Below are 25470 nucleotides of genomic sequence, written 5' to 3'. Positions count from 1 at the left end.
TCTTATTACTTTTAGAAATACAATTTTAGAGAAAAAATACAACCTTAAAAATGATTTTAGGATTTTTGAACAAATATACCTTTTTACCTTTTAAAATTCTTCCTCTTCTTTCCTGACAATTTAAATCAATGTTCAAGTATTTTTTTTATTTTTTTATTGTAAAGAATAATAAATATTTTAGTTTCTGGTTTTTCGACGAAGAATATTTGTGAAATATTTCTTCAAACTTACTATGATTAAAATAAAAAATAAAAATACTCTGGCAAATCTAGAAAATCTGTAGAACCAAATTTAAATCTTATTTCAAAGTATTTTGAATTTCTTTTAACATTTTTGTTCTGGAAAATCTAGAAGAAATACTGATTTGTCTTTGTTAGAAATATAGCTTGGTCCAATTTGTTAAATATTCTAACAAAGTGCAGATTGGATTTTAACCAATTTAAAAACATGTCATCAAAATTCTAAAATGTATCTTAATCAGGAAAAATTACCAATGATGTCCCATAAATTCTTTTTTAAATTTTTTTCAAAAAGATTCAAATTAGCTAGTTTTTCTCCTTTTTGTCGGTTGAATTTTGAATTTTAAAAAGTCGAAATTGAAGATAAACTATGTTTCAAAATTTTATTTTCATTTTTTTCATGTTTTCTCCTCTTTTAAACCGTTCAATTAAGTGTTTTTTTTCATCATTTATTCTCTACAAAAAACCTTCCGTAAAAGGAAAAAAAATATATACGACGGAATGACAGACAGAAATACCCATTTTTTTATATATATACATTTATTTAGGTATTCTTGTTTAAATCGCACTTACGTGTAACTTACAAATGACAATATATTTATTTATTTAAGTGTGTATCAAACTGGTAGCCCTTCGCATTAATCAGTACCCAAGAAGTAGTTTTTGGTTTCAAAAAGGTTGGTGACCCCTGTACTAGGGCATCAAATCAGTGTCAGTTGAGTCGGTCCATAGGTTGCCTGTAGGGATTTTTAATGTCCAGCAGATGTCAGTATTTAGTGACACAGTATCGACACAGTATCAATACAGTTTTGCAATGTGTCGAAACGCTTCATGACGCCTCATCAACCCATCACTAGAAGGAAGGAAAAAATGATTTATTTTAATAAATCAGGCAAGAAGACAACAACAGAAAAGCGTGCCGATTGCACAGGAAGCTAGGGTAAAGACTTTAACGACAAACCCAACTTTGACCCCCTTAACCTGCTTCAAAACTCACCATATTTGACACACACATCAGGACTGGCGAAAATCGCCATCTAATAAAAAACCAAACCCCAAAACTCAAAATTGCCCTCTAGCGCCCCCTAGGAAAAAACACAGACAAAACTGCTTGTAACTTCCGATAGGAATGTCGTAGAGACATGAAACAAAAACATCTATGTAGGTCTGACTTAGACCTAGATTTCATACGTTGACATCCTTCAGCAAAGATCAACAGAAAGTTGGCAATTCCCCCTTCAAAACAAAATTTGAGTAAAAACAATCACTTTTGCCTATTTGAGCTGTAATTTGACCCCCTTAACCTGCTTCAAAACTCACCATATTTGACACACACATCAGGACTGGCGAAAATTGCCATCTAATAAAAAAACCAAACCCCAAAACTCAAAATTGCCCTCTAGCGCCCCCTAGGAAAAAACACAGACAAAACTGCTTGTAACTTCCGATAGGAATGTCGTAGAGACATGAAACAAAAAATATCTATGTAGGTCTGACTTAGACCTAGATTTCATACGTTGACATCCTTCAGCAAAGATCAACAGGAAGTTGGCAATTCCCCCTTCAAAACAAAATTTGAGTAAAAACAATCACTTTTGCCTATTTGAGCTGTAATTTGACCCCCTTAACATGCTTCAAAACTCACCAAACTGGGGACACACATCAAGACTAGCAAAAATTGCGATCTAATAAAAAAAAAAAACCAGCGCCCCCGAGGAAGAAAACACAGACACAACTTCTCCTAGGAAGAAAACTCATACAAAACTGCCTGTAACTTCCAGTAGGAATGTCTTAGAGACATGAAACAAAAACCTCTACGTAGGTCTCACTTAGACCTACATTTCATATATTGACAACCCCCAGCAAAAATCAACAGGAAGTTTGCAATTCCCCCTTCAAAACAAAAATTTTGTAAAAACCGGTCACCTTTTTTCAAACATTATCTCCTCTGAGCGCGTTTGTCGTGTCGGCTTCAAACTAGCACAGGAGAGAGATTGAACCCTTCTGATTAAAAGTTGACCAAAGAGTTTTAATTACTGCTCCGGTTTGGATTTTATGTGCCGTTAAAGTCGGTCCCGTCCATCGCTGCTTGCAGCTTTAATTTACATTTTGTGACCTAAATATTAACAAGTATTAATGATACTTACATCATGTATATATTACATGTTATTATGAATGTTACTACATGACATATATACTTACATCATGTATATATTACATGTTATTATGAATGTTACTACATGACATATATACTTGCATCATGTATATATTACATGTTATTATGAATGTTACTACATGACATATATACTTACATCGTGTATATATTACATGTTATTATGAATGTTACTACATGACATATATACTTACATCATGTATATATTACATGTTATTATGAATGTTACTACATGACATATATACTTGCATCATGTATATATTACATGTTATTATGAATGTTACTACATGACATATATACTTACATCATGTATATATTACATGTTATTATGAATGTTACTACATGACATATATACTTGCATCATGTATATATTACATGTTATTATGAATGTTACTACATGACATATATACTTACATCGTGTATATATTACATGTTATTATGAATGTTACTACATGACATATATACTTACATCATGTATATATTACATGTTATTATGAATGTTACTACATGACATATATACTTGCATCATGTATATATTACATGTTATTATGAATGTTACTACATGACATATATACTTACATCATGTATATATTACATGTTATTATGAATGTTACTACATGACATATATACTTACGTCATGTATATAAAACCTCGATGGAGGTGTTTGGATGTTATTTTAGGGGCTTTATAGGCAGAATAGAATGTCTACTATAGGCTGCATTGTAAGCGTACTTTTGATCGCATGTATTTTAATATTTAGAATGCTAAAAAAAACACGTGTTCTTGTCTTACATAAGGAGTGTGACTGATAGGCGACATTCCCCAAAAGTGCAGTTCCCCTGTAATTATTGAATGTATTCTTCTTCTTTGGATAAATGACATTGTGATATGATTCAGACCCGTTCCAGGGGCACAAGGCTGAATATAATCATAGTGGCCGAGGGAGCCATTGACAAGCATGGGAAGGCTATAACGTCTAGTTATGTCAAGGATGTGAGTACCCAAATGCAAAGAAAGGGGAAGCCAGAAGCACGGAGCCCTGACTGAAGCGCAGCAAGCCACATCCTCCATAGCTTCAGCTTCAAAAGATCCTAATCGGAGTTTGTATATCCAGTGTACTGTGGCAGAACAACAAGGTCCGGCGAGAATTGATAGTTAAAAAGAGGGTTTTTGGTTGTCACGATGAAAGTGACCACCGCCGTACGGTCCCTGTGCTTCTGAAAGCCCTTGTAAAAGCCACACTCTCAATTTTTCTGTCATGCTGTCTCTCCACCGCTCCTTGTAGAACCGAGCAGAAATGAAAAGGCTGAATATCATAATAGTAGCGGAAGGGGCGATTGATGCTAACAACAAGCCTATTACCGCTGACTCTATTAAGGATGTAAGTACGGTCTTCTGGGCTGTGTCTACTACTCCACTTTCTTGCTGCCCTGGTGTGGCTTTGACTTTGTCCCTGTGTTTCTGGAATGCTCTGTCAGACACTCGTAGGGTAAGGCCGCTTTCAGCACAACCCCCACCCAGTTTTTCTTACTCTGCATTAAGACCCCAGCAAAACAAGTTTTATTCATGCAATATCGTCACTATATTGTGTTACTTTAATTATTGTACAACTACAGGTAAAAGCCAGTAAGTTAGAATATTTTGAAAAACTTGATTTATTTCAGTAATTGCATTCAAAAGGTGTAACTTGTACATTATATTTATTCATTGCACACAGACTGATGCATTCAAATGTTTATTTCATTTAATTTTGATGATTTGAAGTGGCAACAAATGGAAATCCAAAATTCCGTGTGTCACAAAATTAGAATATTACTTAAGGCTAATACAAAAAAGGGATTTTTAGAAATGTTGGCCAACTGAAAAGTATGAAAATGAAAAATATGAGCATGTACAATACTCAATACTTGGTTGGAGCTCCTTTTGCCTCAATTACTGCGTTAATGCGGCGTGGCATGGAGTCGATGAGTTTCTGGCACTGCTCAGGTGTTATGAGAGCCCAGGTTGCTCTGATAGTGGCCTTCAACTCTTCTGCGTTTTTGGGTCTGGCATTCTGCATCTTCCTTTTCACAATACCCCACAGATTTTCTATGGGGCTAAGGTCAGGGGAGTTGGCGGGCCAATTTAGAACAGAAATACCATGGTCCGTAAACCAGGCACGGGTAGATTTTGCGCTGTGTGCAGGCGCCAAGTCCTGTTGGAACTTGAAATCTCCATCTCCATAGAGCAGGTCAGCAGCAGGAAGCATGAAGTGCTCTAAAACTTGCTGGTAGACGGCTGCGTTGACCCTGCATCTCAGGAAACAGAGTGGACCGACACCAGCAGATGACATGGCACCCCAAACCATCACCCAACCATGCAAATTTTGCATTTCCTTTGGAAATCGAGGTCCCAGAGTCTGGAGGAAGACAGGAGAGGCACAGGATCCACGTTGCCTGAAGTCTAGTGTAAAGTTTCCACCATCAGTGATGGTTTGGGGTGCCATGTCATCTGCTGGTGTCGGTCCACTCTGTTTCCTGAGATCCAGGGTCAACGCAGCCGTCTACCAGCAAGTTTTAGAGCACTTCATGCTTCCTGCTGCTGACCTGCTCTATGGAGATGGAGATTTCAAGTTCCAACAGGACTTGGCGCCTGCACACAGCGCAAAATCTACCCGTGCCTGGTTTACGGACCATGGTATTTCTCTTCTAAATTGGCCCGCCAACTCCCCTGACCTTAGCCCCATAGAAAATCTGTGGGGTATTGTGAAAAGGAAGATGCAGAATGCCAGACCCAAAAACGCAGAAGAGTTGAAGGCCACTATCAGAGCAACCTGGGCTCTCATAACACCTGAGCAGTGCCAGAAACTCATCGACTCCATGCCACGCCGCATTAACGCAGTAATTGAGGCAAAAGGAGCTCCAACCAAGTATTGAGTATTGTACATGCTCATATTTTTCATTTTCATACTTTTCAGTTGGCCAACATTTCTAAAAATCCCTTTTTTGTATTAGCCTTAAGTAATATTCTAATTTTGTGACACACGGAATTTTGGATTTTCATTTGTTGCCACTTCAAATCATCAAAATTAAATGAAATAAACATTTGAATGCATCAGTCTGTGTGCAATGAATAAATATAATGTACAAGTTACACCTTTTGAATGCAATTACTGAAATAAATCAAGTTTTTCAAAATATTCTAATTTACTGGCTTTTACATGTATGTGTTATTCTGACCCTGCACCGTGGCTCCTCTAAATGCAACCTTTTCATTTGTATCCAAATCTATTTTTTGCAATGTGGAGTTCAGGTCTAACTAACATGACTGAAAAATTAGAATGGCTTGCTTGTGCTTTGCTGTTTCCCCTCCTCTCAAGCTTTTCTATTGTGTTTGTGTTCGTGGTCTTTGTAGATATTACAGTGGAAACTCTGAGGTTGAACGCAGTCTTTTTCAGGACTTCTTTTTGACATGCCCGGGGAAGTAAACTAAAGTAACCTTAACTAAACACAATACATTTGACTCAGCCTATGTCTTGTTTGGAACTAACTCATTCATGGAAGTGTGTTCATAACCTGGAATGACACCAACGTCACCCACTTGGTTTTTCTATCTTCTGCATTCTTTTTGGTCTAATTTGAACCGGGGGCGTAATTGCCATGAGGCAAACACAGGAAGTGGGCAGGGGCTCCAAATTGTCTCTTTGAAAATGATTAGGCGCTAGAGATGCGCGGATAGGCAATTTGTTAGAATAATTATGTATATATTATCATCATAACTTTATGCTTAAGGGCCATACTATAAAGTATTGTCAATTTGTGCAGAGCTAGCAATCCAAAAGATTGCTAGCCTCGTTATCAGTGTTGTGTGCAGACTCGGCCTGCTGGCAGCCAAGGCCGAATATTTGGTTCCAAGACCAGACAAAGCAGAGAAGAGACTGGGCGATATCACCAAGTGTCAACATATTTGCATTTTTGTATTATCATATATTGTGTCTTACTGGAGTTGTCGAGATTACCCCCTTCCCTCAGTCACCGTGATGTAATAGGGCCATTTCCTAATAAATGGAGGAGGCGCACGGGCTTTTCTTTAGAACGTAGTTTGGATCTGTAACTAGAGTACAGCCCAAAACACGTGTCTCCTCATGAGCTAAATTGAACTCCGTCTCTGATTCATTCCTTGCTTCTTGTCTGATTAGTAGATGTCAACAGTGTTTGCACCTGACATCTCTTTGGTCCTTCGAGCCGGATCCCAACACGTCTGACGATTCCAGCCTGGTGAGTAAAACCAGAAGACCATGGCACCCACATCTCCCATTGAGGAGCTGCTTTTTCTGCACCCTGGCTGGATCTGACGACTGACGGGGAACCGAGGACAAGAGGAAGGAACGCAGATTTCAGTGAGTACGTTTTGAATTACAAAGGAAAAATAGCGTGTGACTGAGGGTTACGACGCATAGAAGAAGAAAAAAAAGCGTGTAACTAAGGGTTACGACGCATACAAAAAGCGTGTGACTAAGGGTTACGACGCAAAAACAAACCCTGTAAATCCTAGGCTCTAACAGGTAAAAAGGCCTACAAATCAGAAGGACGTCGGAGTCCGCAAAGAATGAAACTTCCGTAAGATTCAACATTGAAAATAAACCAAATTAAGGACATCGGAGTCCACGTAAAAACCGACAATTCTAAAACAGAAGAGGCCATATAAGGACGTCGGAGTCCACAAGTACTGAAACTTCCGTAAAACAAGTGTGAAAGGTATGAACGTGAGAGTGTGTGGGAGTTATCGCCACTAGGCGATCACTCCATACTAAAGTTGTGAGAAGTAATAGTGGGTTATTGTGGAGGCATCAGGCAAGACATCTCCACTGGGGGAAAAACCTCCAGTAGAAGTGACATGTACCACAATAATAAATTGAACCACTATCTTACAACAAAGACAAAAGTAATCCTTATAAATTCGGCTCTGTAAAGTACGACGGATTACTCCAAATTCTCAAAATGGAAAGAGGGACCCAAAGAAACGCAGATCCGATATGGTCTATTACAATCTATTATAACCAAAATAGGAGAAAACAACAACGGCAGCGGTTACACCCTACTGCATGTTGGCGTTGTGGCAGAGAAGGACATTTAGCACGAGACTGTCCTGAGAAAAAACAAAACGTAGATCAGCGTTAAACAAATTCTAATCAGAGGACATACTAAGTTATGAGAACTTAAGTAAACAGACAGCAAGTAAACCAGAAATAATAATTGAAATAAATAACAAAGAAAGCAAATTTCTATGTGACACTGAAGCATGTAGAATTACATGTAGAGAATAAAACTAAATGGAAATAAATGTCTGCAAGATAAGAAGTCTGTCCAGTGTTTACAAGGACGAGACGTCATGAACTGTGCTCGGATTAGTAATAGATAGATAGCACTCTATTGATTCCTTCAGGAGAGTTCCCTCAGGAAAATTTAAATCCCAGCAGCAGTGTACAAAATTGAGATTGAGTTTAAAAAGTAAAAAGTAAATAATGGGGGTATAAATGGAAACAAAATAGAAAAATATTATAATAGAATAAAAATAAAAAGCAACAATGAGAATGAAAATATAACAGTAAAATAAGAATATCACAAGAGAAACTGGCAAAGTGTTGGAGATCCAACTTATATCGATACAATAGGTGTCCCCAGAGGTGTACCTGACGAGTACAAATTGGTAAATCAAGTTGCAGCTGGATTCGAATCATCCGTCTACTGGTGGTGTACGATTAACAAGAATGTTGACAGAATAAACTACGTCCACTACAACGTACAGAGATTAGGAAATTGGACAAAGGCCGGACTTGAAGTCGTCACTGATCAACTCGCCGCAACCTCCCTTAAGGCCTTTCAAAACCGTATGGCGCCAGACATGTTGTTAGCGGAAAAAGGAGATGTGTGCGCAATATTGGGTGAACAGTGTTGTACTTCATACCAAAATACACTGATGCAGAAGATAGCCTGACCAGAGCACTGGAAGGCCTTCGCACCCTCAACGGTAAAATGGAAGAGCACTCACCTATGTGGGATGGATGGTTGAATGTGTTCGGCAAATACAAGTCCTTGGTATCATCAATTCTAGTATCTATGGCTGTGTTTTCAGCAAAACTGACGTTGTGTGGATGTAGTTGTATTCCCTGTCTGGGTTCTCTGCTTAACCGTCTGATTACCACAGCGATTAGCCCAGCAGATGATAGAACTGTTCAGATGCACCTTCTGGCGGACGACAAGAAAGATGAATCTGATGACGAGGATACCTACCTGGACGGTGTTCCTGATCTGTTTCCAGACCCTGGTGACTATATATATATAAAAATATGATGATGTTGAACTCTGAGTATAAACATAACTTGGCCCTAAAGAAATGAACTATTAACTGAAAATCGTAAGAAGAAGTTATTGGGGATAAGAAGATTCTGGGGAAGTTATGTGATAAACAGGAGGGAAATGTTAGAATAATTATGTATATATTATCATCATAACTTTATGCTTAAGGGCCATACTATAAAGTATTGTCAATTTGTGCAGAGCTAGCAATCCAAAAGATTGCTAGCCTCGTTATCAGTGTTGTGTGCAGACTCGGCCTGCTGGCAGCCAAGGCCGAATATTTGGTTCCAAGACCAGACAAAGCAGAGAAGAGACTGGGCGATATCACCAAGTGTCAACATATTTGCATTTTTGTATTATCATATATTGTGTCTTACTGGAGTTGTCGAGATTACCCCCTTCCCTCAGTCACCGTGATGTAATAGGGCCATTTCCTAATAAATGGAGGAGGCGCACGGGCTTTTCTTTAGAACGTAGTTTGGATCTGTAACTAGAGTACAGCCCAAAACACGTGTCTCCTCATGAGCTAAATTGAACTCCGTCTCTGATTCATTCCTTGCTTCTTGTCTGATTAGTAGATGTCAACAGTGTTTGCACCTGACACAATTATTTCATCCGCAACCGCATCAGAAAGTCGTCAACCATCCGCCATCCACCCGATGTAACATTTGATCAGAACCGCACCCGCCCGCCATCCGCCCGCACCCGCCCGTTGTTATATATCTAATATAGACGATGCAAGGCATTAGTGAGGTTATAAAGCTTTTGCCTGTTAAAGAAAGGAGACTGATCCAATGCAGCACAGACATTCGCGTGCCACGCTGTCACGACCCAGACGCACACCAGTGCGCAATCATATGGGAGCCGCGCTGAGCGCACCTCCAAGCGCATCTCGCTGCCGGCGACGGCCGGGTATGGGCCCAACGCTCCAGCGCCATCCATTTTCAGGGCTAGTTGATTCGGCAGGTGGGTTGTAACACACTCCTTAGCGGGTTCCGACGTCCATGGCCACCGTCCTGCTGTCTATATCAACCAGGGTGAGCCCCACCCCTTTCGTGAGCGCACTGCGTGCGGAGTGACCCCTGTTACGCGCCCCCGGCAACAGGGGTGGCGGGCAGGTAAGCTGCGCGGGCGGAGCGCGCGGACTGACCCCTGTTACGAGCCCCCGGCCACGGGGATGGCGGGCAGGTAAGCTGCTTACCTGCTGCGCGTGACGCCGGCCGCGGCGAAGGCGGACGAGGCGGGGTGTCGGTGTGGTGGGCGCGGTGGTGACCCTGGACGTGCGTCGGGCCCTTCTCGCGGATCGCCTCAGCTACGGCTCCCGGTGGGGCCCTCTCGGGGGAAGGGGCCTCGGTCCCGGACCCCGGCGAGGCGTCCTTTCTCCGCTCCGTAAAAGTGTCCATCTCTTTTTTTTTTTTTCTTCTGTTGTGGCATATGCTGCAGGTGCCTGCTCGTTTTTCGTATGTGGGTAACAACATTTAACTATGTATATATATTTACCAATTGGTTTAACTGCCACCCGCCTGAATCTATTTAAAATCTAATTTTTTTTATTTCAACCGCCCGACCCGACCCGACCCGCGGATAAAATCTAATTTTTTTAAATTTCAACCGCCCGATCCGCGGATAATCCGCGGACTCCGCGGTTGTGCCCGCAAACCGCGCATCTCTATTAGGCGCACTTCTTTTTCAAACAATTCCTGTTCCCCTCCATTCTCACTCAAATGGACTATTGTGCAGACTTGACGGACAAAAGCTAACCTGTTGGCGCGCTTATGAGAGATTTTTGTAAAGAACAAGTGGAGCTACCCAAGTGAAGCGGGAAAAAATAATTCTTATTAAAACTGCCCAAAGTTTCTTTTCCTCACTAACAGGGAATGCCAGTCCTGGGTGACACTTTTCGTCACACAGACGTGAGGACTGAAGGCCCTCCAAATGGTAAACTATCGTAACCAAAGGTCTGGTAAAATGTAGCGTTCTAAGAAGCACTTTTTTAAAGTCAACAGTCTCGTTTAAACACGGCTACTGTCAACAACTCTCTTTTCCCCACAGTCACACACCCTCGGCCTGCACAATAATAGTAATAATAATTTTACTCATGAGGAGAGACGTATTGGGCTGTACACTCAGTTACAGTTTCCCCCTACGCCCTAAGGTACAGTCCCACATGCTCCTCTATTTATTTGTGAGGTCCCTAGTTAACATCACTGAGGCTGCAAGCAGCCCCCAGTAGACACAATACATGATTATTCAGACTGGAAATGTGCTGACACTCGTGATTTCGCCCTGTCTCTGTCCTGTCCGCGCCGAGGTACTCGATGTCCGTCCTTGGCTGTCAGCAGGCAGGGTCTGGAAACAAACTTGCTGACAAGAGAAAACTTCGCAAAGCAAGACCACAAGTTGTGTCTTTGCACAGATAGAAAAGTACAACTTCAGCATGTCACGTTCAAACACTGAAGACATCTATTAAACAAAAGGCAAGGAATCAAACAGAGACAGAATTCAATTTGGACTCAATATTGAGGAGAGACATGGCCACTGCACTCTCTGTACAGTCCTGCACCACGCTCTGACGAAGAAGGTTTTCGTCTCCTCTTTTATTCAGATGTTCAATGTTCACGCACCAACACATGTCACAGCAGGAATGGGAAGTATGTAAAACAGTCATTGTTTTCGGTCGCTTTGAAGACCAAGAAGAGTGATTTCTCGGGCTTGGGCTCTTCCTGGATCCAGCTGGGGCAGGTGTTGGAGGAGAATGGATAACCCCTCCCGTCTCCTGACCACAGCAACTTCAAGAGGGCAGCGGGTCGTAAATAGCGTTGACCTCGGTTACCAAATAGTTGGAAGAGAGTTTGTGAAATACTTCAGAGAGAGTTCGTTTAACACTTCAAAGAGAGTTCCTCTGGAAGTTGAGCAGATCCTGCCATCTGTCCGTGTTGAAATCACAGTGGCGTTTCACGAGCCTTCTTCCTCTTGTTAGCATTCATAATACAACGTTTCTTTTGTGATAACTTACAAACAATTATTCCAACACAGCACAATTGATAATAACTACAGCAACGGCCTTTAAGCATAAGAGTTGTGTGATAACTTATACATAATTATTCTAACAACCCTTAGAATGAGTTTTCCGTCAATTTTTTTGCCATTGTAACATTCTTATTTATCAAAGTCAGCCACTGTAAATATAAAACTCGGAGATATAACTAAAAACCTGTCACACTTGATGACGCCTGATGTGTTAGGAAAAGGAGACCTTTTGAAGACAAATCGATTTTATGCAACCTAAGATTCCTAAAGTCATACATAGTGTGCGTGCATAGAAGTTATCGCCACTAAAATGAAACTTTTAAAAAACGATGATAGGTGTACAGCAGGGGTCCCCAAACTTTTTGACTCGGGGGCGGCATTGGGTTAAAACAATTTGGCCGGGGGCCGGGCTATATATATACATATATATATATATATATATATATGTATGTGTGGGAAAAAAAATCACAAGACTATTTCATCTCTACAGGCCTGTTTCATGAGGGGGGGTACCCTCAATCGTCAGGAGATTTTAATGGGAGCATTCGCATACCATGGTTTATATAGGGCACAGAGTGGGTGGGTACAGGCTGGCCTAGGGGCGTGGTGATTGGCTCATGTGTTACCTAGGAGGTGTTTCCGTCTATGGCGGCATGTTGTTACAATTTCGCTGCGCTTGTTGAGGGATGACAGGTCTGGACGGTAAATAATAAACAGCTTCTCTTTCAAGCATAGGTTGCATCTTTTATTACCACTATTGTAAGGTGTGCTGGATGCAAGAATTTGCCATGTTATTGAATATTCAACATTATTGTCTTTGAGGTCCCAAATGTGTTTGCTGAGTTCTGTGGTATTTCGCAGGTTTTTGTTCCTGAAAGAAGCCTTGTGATTGTTCCATCTGGTTTTGAATTCACCCTCGGTTAATCCTACATATGTGTCGGATGTGTTAATGTCCTTGCGTATTACCTTAGATTGGTAGACAACTGATGTTTGTAAGCACCCCCCGTTGAGGGGGAAATCATGTTTCTTTCGACAGTTACATGCTTTGTTGGTTTTGGAGTCGCTCTGACTGGGGGTCGACGGCTCATTTGCAATTGTTTTGTTGTGGTTTGAGATGATTTGTCGTATATTGTTCATGCAGCTGTAGCTCAATTTAATGTTGTTCTTGTTGAATACTTTTCTTAGGTTGTTGTCTTTGGGAAAGTGTTTGTCAATCAGATTGAGGAATTTGTGTCCAATGTTCGTTGAGACGTTTTTGCTGTATGGGGGGGTTGTACCAGATGATGTCGTTTCGTTTTCTGTTCTTTTTTGGCTGGTTTCCTGGCGTGGGTTTATAGGTGAGGGTGAAATTGTATCCGCTTTCATCAAGGGCTTTTTGGTACGGGGGGGTTGCTTGGTCAAATTCAGCTTTGCTAGATGACAGCATCGATAGCCTTTTATTGATTCCGGTAGGTATTCTTTTCGTGGTGGTGGGTGGGTGGTTGCTGTCATGGTGCACGTATTGGAGTGTTGTGTTGGATTTCGTGAATGGTTGGTAGCTGTTATTTCTCAGGTTGAAAGTGACGTCAAGGAAGTTGACGGTTTGCTTGTTGGCTTCAATCGTGATCCGTAGGCCGTTCTCTTTGAAAATTTGGCATATGCGCTTCTTGGTATTCTCGCTGCTCCTTGGCGAGGCGCGACACACTGCCAGTCCGTCATCACGGTAAATACCAAGGTTCAGATTGAGGCTAGCGAGCTGGGAGAGGAGGAAACTCCCAACGAGTTCACACGTTTCTGTATATATATATATATATATTTATATAATAGATATATATATAGCGCACTTTCCGCGTGCGCGATGATGTCACATTATCGTGTCGGCTTCAAACTAGCACAGGAGAGAGATTGAACCCTTCTGATTAAAAGTTGACCAAAGAGTTTTAATTACTGCTCCGGTTTGGATTTTATGTGCCGTTAAAGTCGGTCCCGTCCATCGCTGCTTGCAGCTTTAATTTACATTTTGTGACCTAAATATTAACAAGTATTAGTGATACTTACATCATGTATATATTACATGTTATTATGAATGTTACTACATGACATATATACTTACATCATGTATATATTACATGTTATTATGAATGTTACTAGATACTACATATATACTTACATCATGTATATATTACATGTTATTATGAATGTTACTACATGACATATATACTTACGTCATGTATATAAAACCTCGATGGAGGTGTTTGGATGTTTTTTTAGGGGTTTTATAGGCAGAATAGAATGTCTACCATAGGCTGCATTGTTAGCATACTTTTGATCGCATGTATTTTAATATTTAGAATGCTAAAAAAAACACGTGTTCTTGTCTTACATAAGGAGTGTGACTGATAGGCAACATTCCCCAAAAGTGCAGTTCCCCTGTAATTATTGAATGTATTCTTCTTCTTTGGATAAATGACATTGTGATATGATTCAGACCCGTTCCAGGGGCACAAGGCTGAATATAATCATAGTGGCCGAGGGAGCCATTGACAAGCATGGGAAGGCTATAACGTCTAGTTATGTCAAGGATGTGAGTACCCAAATGCAAAGAAAGGGGAAGCCAGAAGCACGGAGCCCTGACTGAAGCACAGCAAGCCACATCCTCCATAGGTTCAGCTTCAAAAAATCCTAATCGGAGTTTGTATATCCAGTGTACTGTGGCAGAACAACAAGGTCTGGCGAGAATTGATAGTTAAAAAGAGGGTTTTTGGTTGTCACCATGAAAGTGACCACCGCCGTACGGTCCCTGTGCTTCTGAAAGCCCTTGTAAAAGCCACACTCTCAATTTTTCTGTCATGCTGTCTCTCCACCGCTCCTTGTAGAACCGAGCAGAAATGAAAAGGCTGAATATCATAATAGTAGCGGAAGGGGCGATTGATGCTAACAACAAGCCTATTACCGCTGACTCTATTAAGGATGTAAGTACGGTCTTCTGGGCTGTGTCTACTACTCCACTTTCTTGCTGCCCTGGTGTGGCTTTGACTTTGTCCCTGTGTTTCTGGAATGCTCTGTCAGACACTCGTAGGGTAAGGCCGCTTTCAGCACAACCCCCACCCAGTTTTTCTTACTCTGCATTAAGACCCCAGCAAAACAAGTTTTATTCATGCAATATCGTCACTATATTGTGTTACTTTAATTATTGTACAACTACAGGTAAAAGCCAGTAAGTTAGAATATTTTGAAAAACTTGATTTATTTCAGTAATTGCATTCAAAAGGTGTAACTTGTACATTATATTTATTCATTGCACACAGACTGATGCATTCAAATGTTTATTTCATTTAATTTTGATGATTTGAAGTGGCAACAAATGGAAATCCAAAATTCCGTGTGTCACAAAATTAGAATATTACTTAAGGCTAATACAAAAAAGGGATTTTTAGAAATGTTGGCCAACTGAAAAGTATGAAAATGAAAAATATGAGCATGTACAATACTCAATACTTGGTTGGAGCTCCTTTTGCCTCAATTACTGCGTTAATGCGGCGTGGCATGGAGTCGATGAGTTTCTGGCACTGCTCAGGTGTTATGAGAGCCCAGGTTGCTCTGATAGTGGCCTTCAACTCTTCTGCGTTTTTGGGTCTGGCATTCTGCATCTTCCTTTTCACAATACCCCACAGATTTTCTATGGGGCTAAGGTCAGGGGAGTTGGCGGGCCAATTTAGAACAGAAATACCATGGTCCGTAAACCAGGCACGGGTAGATTTTGCGCTGTGTGCAGGCGCCAAGTCCTGTTGGAACTTGAAATCTCCATCTCCATAGAGCAGGTCAGCAGCAGGAAGCATGAAGTGCTCTAAAACTTGCTGGTAGACGGCTGCGTTGACCCTGCATCTCAGGAAACAGAGTGGACCGACACCAGCAGATGACATGGCACCCCAAACCATCACCCAACCATGCAAATTTTGCATTTCCTTTGGAAATCGAGGTCCCAGAGTCTGGAGGAAGACAGGAGAGGCACAGGATCCACGTTGCCTGAAGTCTAGTGTAAAGTTTCCACCATCAGTGATGGTTTGGGGTGCCATGTCATCTGCTGGTGTCGGTCCACTCTGTTTCCTGAGATCCAGGGTCAACGCAGCCGTCTACCAGCAAGTTTTAGAGCACTTCATGCTTCCTGCTGCTGACCTGCTCTATGGAGATGGAGATTTCAAGTTCCAACAGGACTTGGCGCCTGCACACAGCGCAAAATCTACCCGTGCCTGGTTTACGGACCATGGTATTTCTCTTCTAAATTGGCCCGCCAACTCCCCTGACCTTAGCCCCATAGAAAATCTGTGGGGTATTGTGAAAAGGAAGATGCAGAATGCCAGACCCAAAAACGCAGAAGAGTTGAAGGCCACTATCAGAGCAACCTGGGCTCTCATAACACCTGAGCAGTGCCAGAAACTCATCGACTCCATGCCACGCCGCATTAACGCAGTAATTGAGGCAAAAGGAGCTCCAACCAAGTATTGAGTATTGTACATGCTCATATTTTTCATTTTCATACTTTTCAGTTGGCCAACATTTCTAAAAATCCCTTTTTTGTATTAGCCTTAAGTAATATTCTAATTTTGTGACACACGGAATTTTGGATTTTCATTTGTTGCCACTTCAAATCATCAAAATTAAATGAAATAAACATTTGAATGCATCAGTCTGTGTGCAATGAATAAATATAATGTACAAGTTACACCTTTTGAATGCAATTACTGAAATAAATCAAGTTTTTCAAAATATTCTAATTTACTGGCTTTTACATGTATGTGTTATTCTGACCCTGCACCGTGGCTCCTCTAAATGCAACCTTTTCATTTGTATCCAAATCTATTTTTTGCAATGTGGAGTTCAGGTCTAACTAACATGACTGAAAAATTAGAATGGCTTGCTTGTGCTTTGCTGTTTCCCCTCCTCTCAAGCTTTTCTATTGTGTTTGTGTTCGTGGTCTTTGTAGATATTACAGTGGAAACTCTGAGGTTGAACGCAGTCTTTTTCAGGACTTCTTTTTGACATGCCCGGGGAAGTAAACTAAAGTAACCTTAACTAAACACAATACATTTGACTCAGCCTATGTCTTGTTTGGAACTAACTCATTCATGGAAGTGTGTTCATAACCTGGAATGACACCAACGTCACCCACTTGGTTTTTCTATCTTCTGCATTCTTTTTGGTCTAATTTGAACCGGGGGCGTAATTGCCATGAGGCAAACACAGGAAGTGGGCAGGGGCTCCAAATTGTCTCTTTGAAAATGATTAGGCGCTAGAGATGCGCGGATAGGCAATTATTTCATCCGCAACCGCATCAGAAAGTCGTCAACCATCCGCCATCCACCCGATGTAACATTTGATCAGAACCGCACCCGCCCGCCATCCGCCCGCACCCGCCCGTTGTTATATATCTAATATAGACGATGCAAGGCATTAGTGAGGTTATAAAGCTTTTGCCTGTTAAAGAAAGGAGACTGATCCAATGCAGCACAGACATTCGCGTGCCACGCTGTCACGACCCAGACGCACACCAGTGCGCAATCATATGGGAGCCGCGCTGAGCGCACCTCCAAGCGCATCTCGCTGCCGGCGACGGCCGGGTATGGGCCCAACGCTCCAGCGCCATCCATTTTCAGGGCTAGTTGATTCGGCAGGTGGGTTGTAACACACTCCTTAGCGGGTTCCGACGTCCATGGCCACCGTCCTGCTGTCTATATCAACCAGGGTGAGCCCCACCCCTTTCGTGAGCGCACTGCGTGCGGAGTGACCCCTGTTACGCGCCCCCGGCAACAGGGGTGGCGGGCAGGTAAGCTGCGCGGGCGGAGCGCGCGGACTGACCCCTGTTACGAGCCCCCGGCCACGGGGATGGCGGGCAGGTAAGCTGCTTACCTGCTGCGCGTGACGCCGGCCGCGGCGAAGGCGGACGAGGCGGGGTGTCGGTGTGGTGGGCGCGGTGGTGACCCTGGACGTGCGTCGGGCCCTTCTCGCGGATCGCCTCAGCTACGGCTCCCGGTGGGGCCCTCTCGGGGGAAGGGGCCTCGGTCCCGGACCCCGGCGAGGCGTCCTTTCTCCGCTCCGTAAAAGTGTCCATCTCTTTTTTTTTTTTTCTTCTGTTGTGGCATATGCTGCAGGTGCCTGCTCGTTTTTCGTATGTGGGTAACAACATTTAACTATGTATATATATTTACCAATTGGTTTAACTGCCACCCGCCTGAATCTATTTAAAATCTAATTTTTTTTATTTCAACCGCCCGACCCGACCCGACCCGCGGATAAAATCTAATTTTTTTAAATTTCAACCGCCCGATCCGCGGATAATCCGCGGACTCCGCGGTTGTGCCCGCAAACCGCGCATCTCTATTAGGCGCACTTCTTTTTCAAACAATTCCTGTTCCCCTCCATTCTCACTCAAATGGACTATTGTGCAGACTTGACGGACAAAAGCTAACCTGTTGGCGCGCTTATGAGAGATTTTTGTAAAGAACAAGTGGAGCTACCCAAGTGAAGCGGGAAAAAATAATTCTTATTAAAACTGCCCAAAGTTTCTTTTCCTCACTAACAGGGAATGCCAGTCCTGGGTGACACTTTTCGTCACACAGACGTGAGGACTGAAGGCCCTCCAAATGGTAAACTATCGTAACCAAAGGTCTGGTAAAATGTAGCGTTCTAAGAAGCACTTTTTTAAAGTCAACAGTCTCGTTTAAACACGGCTACTGTCAACAACTCTCTTTTCCCCACAGTCACACACCCTCGGCCTGCACAATAATAGTAATAATAATTTTACTCATGAGGAGAGACGTATTGGGCTGTACACTCAGTTACAGTTTCCCCCTACGCCCTAAGGTACAGTCCCACATGCTCCTCTATTTATTTGTGAGGTCCCTAGTTAACATCACTGAGGCTGCAAGCAGCCCCCAGTAGACACAATACATGATTATTCAGACTGGAAATGTGCTGACACTCGTGATTTCGCCCTGTCTCTGTCCTGTCCGCGCCGAGGTACTCGATGTCCGTCCTTGGCTGTCAGCAGGCAGGGTCTGGAAACAAACTTGCTGACAAGAGAAAACTTCGCAAAGCAAGACCACAAGTTGTGTCTTTGCACAGATAGAAAAGTACAACTTCAGCATGTCACGTTCAAACACTGAAGACATCTATTAAACAAAAGGCAAGGAATCAAACAGAGACAGAATTCAATTTGGACTCAATATTGAGGAGAGACATGGCCACTGCACTCTCTGTACAGTCCTGCACCACGCTCTGACGAAGAAGGTTTTCGTCTCCTCTTTTATTCAGATGTTCAATGTTCACGCACCAACACATGTCACAGCAGGAATGGGAAGTATGTAAAACAGTCATTGTTTTCGGTCGCTTTGAAGACCAAGAAGAGTGATTTCTCGGGCTTGGGCTCTTCCTGGATCCAGCTGGGGCAGGTGTTGGAGGAGAATGGATAACCCCTCCCGTCTCCTGACCACAGCAACTTCAAGAGGGCAGCGGGTCGTAAATAGCGTTGACCTCGGTTACCAAATAGTTGGAAGAGAGTTTGTGAAATACTTCAGAGAGAGTTCGTTTAACACTTCAAAGAGAGTTCCTCTGGAAGTTGAGCAGATCCTGCCATCTGTCCGTGTTGAAATCACAGTGGCGTTTCACGAGCCTTCTTCCTCTTGTTAGCATTCATAATACAACGTTTCTTTTGTGATAACTTACAAACAATTATTCCAACACAGCACAATTGATAATAACTACAGCAACGGCCTTTAAGCATAAGAGTTGTGTGATAACTTATACATAATTATTCTAACAACCCTTAGAATGAGTTTTCCGTCAATTTTTTTGCCATTGTAACATTCTTATTTATCAAAGTCAGCCACTGTAAATATAAAACTCGGAGATATAACTAAAAACCTGTCACACTTGATGACGCCTGATGTGTTAGGAAAAGGAGACCTTTTGAAGACAAAATGCAACCTAAGATTCCTAAAGTCATACATAGTGTGCCTGCATAGAAGTTGTCGCCACTAAAATTAAACTTTTAAAAAACGATGATAGGTGTACAGCAGGGGTCCCCAAACTTTTTGACTCGGGGGCCGCATTGGGTTAAAACAATTTAGCCGGGGGCTGGGCTTTATATATATATATATATATATATATATATATATATATATATATATATATATATATATATATTAGATATATATCTATATAATATATAACACCATATATATATATATATATATATATATATATATATATATATATATATATATATATATATATATATATATTTATATAATAGATATATATATAGCGCACTTTCCGCGTGCGCGATGATGTCACATTATCGATGAGAAAATGCATTTTTAGACAATATGATTTGCCTGAGCGGCTAGGAGACACCGTGAGTAGCAAGCGGTACAAAGTGGATAAGAAAAGACAGAATTTTTTAATTTTTTAATTTTTTTTAATTTTTTAAAACATTTATACTTGGGACTTCCTCCGGGCCTGATTTTAGACGCTGGCGGTCCGGATCCAGTAGTTTGGGGACCCCTGGTGTACAGTGTCATTTGACCCAAACTGCACATTGAGACATGTGTACCGCTATCACAATAAGGTCAATTTTTGGTTCTGTGGTCATCATCGCACATTTCCTCTTTGCCATCAATGGTAATGTGAGCTGAAGTCTTACCACGTCCTGAATGGAACATAGTGGAAGTCTAAATTGTATATTTGTATATGGGCATTCATATTCAGAGGTTCCACTGTGTTTTACTGAATTGTAAACTATGAAGTCTTCTAAAGTGCTACTTGTGTCTGTTTTGTCACTTGTGGTGTTATATATATTATATATGTGTGTATGTATGTATGTATACATGTGTATGTATATATATATATATATATATATATATATATATATATATATATATATATATATATATATATATATATATATATATATATATATATATATGTCTTAATAAGGTTATCCAAAAAATAGTGCTCGATACCGTAGTAGAGCGCAATATATGTATGTGTGGGGAAAAAAATCACAAGACTATTTCATCTCTACAGGCCTGTTTCATGAGGGGGGGTACCCTCAATCATCAGGAGATTTTAATGGGAGCATTCGCATACCATGGTTTATATAGGGCACAGAGTGGGTGGGTACAGGCTGGCCTAGGGGCGTGGTGATTGGCTCATGTGTTACCTAGGAGGTGTTTCCGTCTATGGCGGCATGTTGTTACAATTTCGCTGCGCTTGTTGAGGGATGACAGGTCTGGACGGTAAATAATAAACAGTTTCTCTTTCAAGCATAGGTTGCATCTTTTATTACCACTATTGTAAGGTGTGCTGGATGCAAGAATTTGCCATGTTATTGAATATTCAACATTATTGTCTTTGAGGTCCCAAATGTGTTTGCTGAGTTCTGTGGTATTTCGCAGGTTTTTGTTCCTGAAAGAAGCCTTGTGATTGTTCCATCTGGTTTTGAATTCTCCCTCGGTTAATCCTACATATGTGTCGGATGTGTTAATGTCCTTGCGTATTACCTTAGATTGGTAGACAACTGATGTTTGTAAGCACCCCCCGTTGAGAGGGCAATCAGGTTTCTTTCGACAGTTACATCCTTTGTTGGTTTTGGAGTCGCTCTGTCTGGGGGTCGACGGCTCATTTGCAATTGTTTTGTTGTGGTTTGAGATGATTTGTCGTATATTGTTCATGCAGCTGTAGCTCAATTTAATGTTGTTCTTGTTGAATACTTTTCTTAGGGTGTTGTCTTTGGGAAAGTGTTTGTCAATCAGATTGAGGAATTTGTGTCCAATGTTCGTTGAGACGTTTTTGCTGTATGGGGGGTTGTACCAGATGATGTCGTTTCGTTTTCTGTTCTTTTTTGGCTGGTTTCATAGGTGAGGGTGAAATTGTATCCGCTTTCATCAAGGGCTTTTTGGTACGGGGGGGTTGCTTGGTCAAATTCAGCTTTGCTAGATGACAGCATCGATAGCCTTTTATTGATTCCGGTAGGTATTCTTTTCGTGGTGGTGGGTGGGTGGTTGCTGTCATGGTGCACGTATTGGAGTGTTGTGTTGGGTTTCGTGAATGGTTGGTAGCTGTTATTTCAATAATGTTGAATATTCAATAACATGGAAAATTCTTGCATCCAGCACACCTTACAATAGTGGTAATAAAAGATGCACCCTATGCTTGAAAGAGAAACTGTTTATTATTTACCGTCCAGACCTGTCATCCCTCAACAAGCGCAGCGAAATTGTATCAGCATGCCGCCACAGACGGAAACACCTCCTAGGTAACACATGAGCCAATCACCACGCCCCTACGCCAGCCTGTACCCACCCACTCTGTGCCCTATACAAACCATGGTATGTGAATGCTTCCATTAAAATCTCCTGATGATTGAGGGAACCCCTCATGAAACAGGCCTGTAGAGATGAAGTAGTCTTGTGATTTTTTTCCCACACATACATATATTGCGCTCTACTACGGTATCGAGCACTATTTTTTGGATAACCTTATTAAGACATATATATATATATATATAAATATATATATATATATATGTCTGTGTATTGTATATGTATATATATATTGTAGTAGAATCTGTCATATCAGAAATCAGTATGTTGGTACTTACAGATTTATTTATGAATTTCATCACTCTAGCTTGTTGTCAAACGTTTGGGCTTCGACACGCGAGTGACAATCCTGGGTCACGTGCAGCGAGGAGGGACCCCATCCGCCTTTGATCGCATCCTGGTATGTCCGCAGCTTTAGTTGCTGCCCCCTTCCTTCATTTTGCCTCCATCCCAGGTGCAGAACCAGTCATTGGACCTGTGACCACTTACAAATAGAAACTTAATAATCATTCAGCTCCTTAGAGGAAAGTCAAGCAGTCGTGGGCATTACCCCTGAACTCCCGCGGTGCGGTAGGAGAAGTGGCCCCAGGTTGTACGTTGAGCAGGTGTATAAAGTCAGGTTTTTAAGACTGGGAGGAGAAAACCACGAGCTAAATATAAGAAAGTGTGAATGATTGAAGCCAGTCCAGGTGTTGGTGATGATCATGATCTTTCTGTCTGGTGGTGCAGGCCAGTCGCATGGGTGTGGAGGCCGTTCTTGCCCTGCTGGAGACCACGGCCAACACACCCGCCTGTGTGGTGTCTCTGTGTGGGAACCAGTCAGTGCGCTTGCCTCTGCTGGAATGTGTACAGATGGTAGGTACCAATATTTACTGTATTTTACTCATTTTAAGCAACTTCTTTCTACGGTGCGTTTTATTTCCGTTTCCATAGCAGACTTCTGGCAACAAATGTGTGTTCCTAGTTTTGGAAACAAACACGAGTGTCTTTTAATCATGGCAGACTTGGTAACAGGCAACGAAATCGACTATAAGGATTCACAACTTTATATTTTTGAAGCTGAATATACTGAGAATGAACTATTACTTCTAGAAGCCAGCACAAAGAAAGTGAAAGGTTGGAGCAGACGGAAGCCGAGAGAGGTAGGTCGGTGTGACTTGGTCACACTGCAAATGTTGGAACTTTGAGTTAAGCTATGCCAAATTAATGGTGGGCTTACCCAAATCAACTGGAAACGTCTCCGGCCAGCTTGACCAAACGGATAACTGTAAGTCGTGTAAGTACCGTATTTTCAGCACCATAAGGCGCCCTGTGTTAAAAGCCGCGCCTTCAGTGAACGGCATATTTCAAAACTTTGTCCACCTATAAGCCGCCCGGTGTTGTAAGCCGCATCTAACTGCGCTAAAGGAATGTCAAAAAAACAGTCAGATAGGTCAGTCAAACTTTAATAATATATTAAAAACCAGCGTTCTAACAACTCTGTTCACTCCCAAAATGTACGCAAATGTGCAATCACAAACATACGTATATCAACATGGACGGAGCTGCGTGAAAAAAGCCACCCGGCCTCTTCGCGTAAACTTAAACTTACCTTAACCACTCGCTCATCTTTTCTTCATCCATCCCTTCGAGTTAGCTTTTATGATGACGCCGGCTGGAAAGGTCTCTTTTGGCAAGGTCTTCCTTTTGAATATCACCATGGGTGGAAGTTTCTGGCCATTAGCATGGCAAGCTAGAACCACAGTGAAGGATGACTTCTCATTCCCTGTGGTGCGAATATTCACCGTACGTGCTCCCGTTGTATCCACAGTGCGGTTCACAGGAATATCAGTTGCTGTGAAATAGTAATCCGTGTGCGGATGGAGAGATTGCGTCTTTTCATGAACCGGATCCCTGACGCTTAGTAGGAGCCATTTTGTGGTCTTTACAGATGTAAACACACAAAGGAAATGATAATATCCGCGCGCTTTTTCTTCTTCTACGCGGGCGGGTGGTTGCTTACAGTAGAAGAAGAAGCGCTTCCTGTTCTATGGGGGCGGGTGCTTACCTTGGCGGTTGCTTGCGTAGAAGAAGAAGCGCTTCCTGTTCTACCGGGAAAAAAGATGGCGGCTGTTTACCGAAGTTGCGAGATCGAAACTTTATGAAAATGAATCGTAATATTAATCCATATATAAAGCGCACCGGGTTAAAAGCCGCACTGTCAGCTTTTGAGTAAATTTGTGGTTTTTAGGTGCGGCTAATAGTGCGGAAAATACGGTAACTATAATATTGATCATGATACATGCAGCACATCACCGTACACTACAGTACATAGCTGACTAGCTAGCTGTGCGCAAACAAAACATGAAATAATACTTTACATATACTGTAATATGATTGTTCATGTTTTTCACTCAGTACAGATTAGTTAGTGTCCTATCACAGTGTTGTGCATTACAAATGCAAAAGCCATTCAGTTGTTGACGCCGTTGCTAGCTTACCTCTCGCCGTAGCCAGCTAATTTACAGCTAACGCCGTAGCACGCTGATGTGTTCGTACGCTAGACAAATAGTTCCTCAGTGTTCACTCTTACAATAACAATGTTGCTACAGTTTGGTTATTATACAGGTTACAGAAGGTACATTAAGTATTGTTGACGGTTTTTGAATGCATTTTTAAAGTGATTTAGAGGTGGAATTGATTGCTAACATTAGCTGCATTGCTAGCCACCTACAACCAGCCGATTTTTATGTGTTAGAATGCAAAAAAAACCCCGACAACTTTGGTCTTCTTGTCTCTCATGATGATTGTGAACTTCATCAAAATTCCAAAAAAGTGCAGTTCTCCTTTAAGTGCATAAATCAATTTGGAAAAGGCGTATTATTGCATAAGCTAAATCTCTCTCTCTCTTTAAAATATCAACAAAACATTTATTCAGTTGTAGTCAACGGTCCAAGTTACATTCTATTGCCATCTTCCTCTTTAGGCCATTTTCTCAAGGTGACAGAGGAACATTACACAACCTGCCTTATCACATAATACCACCAAAACACAAACACTCATGAAAAACATTTTATTATTCATCTATGTGTTGATTTAACTAGCAAACATCTAATGTGATTCATCCTCGTCTCTAAGAGCTAGGACAGATGCCACAAATCAATGAGACTTGTTATTCAAATGTAAAATGCAATACAAATCAAATCTATTTATATATATATATATATATATATATATATATATATATATATATATATATATATATATATATATATATATATATATATATATATATATGTATGTGTGGGAAAAAAATCACAAGGCTACTTCATCTCTACAGGCCTGTTTCA

The 25470-nt window shown here is 41.5% G+C and overlaps 1 protein-coding gene across 3 annotated transcripts in view; it reads left to right on the top strand.

Annotated features, from left to right (window-relative positions):
• pfkpa (phosphofructokinase, platelet a) overlaps positions 1-25470 on the top strand; it is a 97780-nt gene that overhangs the window by 31945 nt on the left and 40365 nt on the right. For all 3 annotated transcript variants that reach the window (XM_061964860.1, XM_061964859.1, XM_061964861.1), the window contains exons 8-10: positions 3698-3793; positions 22449-22541; positions 22871-22996. In XM_061964860.1, the coding sequence (XP_061820844.1) occupies positions 3698-3793; positions 22449-22541; positions 22871-22996 (315 nt within the window). The remainder of the gene's footprint in view (positions 1-3697; positions 3794-22448; positions 22542-22870; positions 22997-25470) is intronic.

This window comes from Nerophis lumbriciformis, linkage group LG07 (assembly GCF_033978685.3).
Source record: "Nerophis lumbriciformis linkage group LG07, RoL_Nlum_v2.1, whole genome shotgun sequence".
In the NCBI taxonomy this organism is placed as follows: domain Eukaryota; kingdom Metazoa; phylum Chordata; class Actinopteri; order Syngnathiformes; family Syngnathidae; genus Nerophis; species Nerophis lumbriciformis.
Note: the sequence above shows the minus strand (reverse complement) of the source record. Positions and strands in the feature narration are given on the sequence as shown.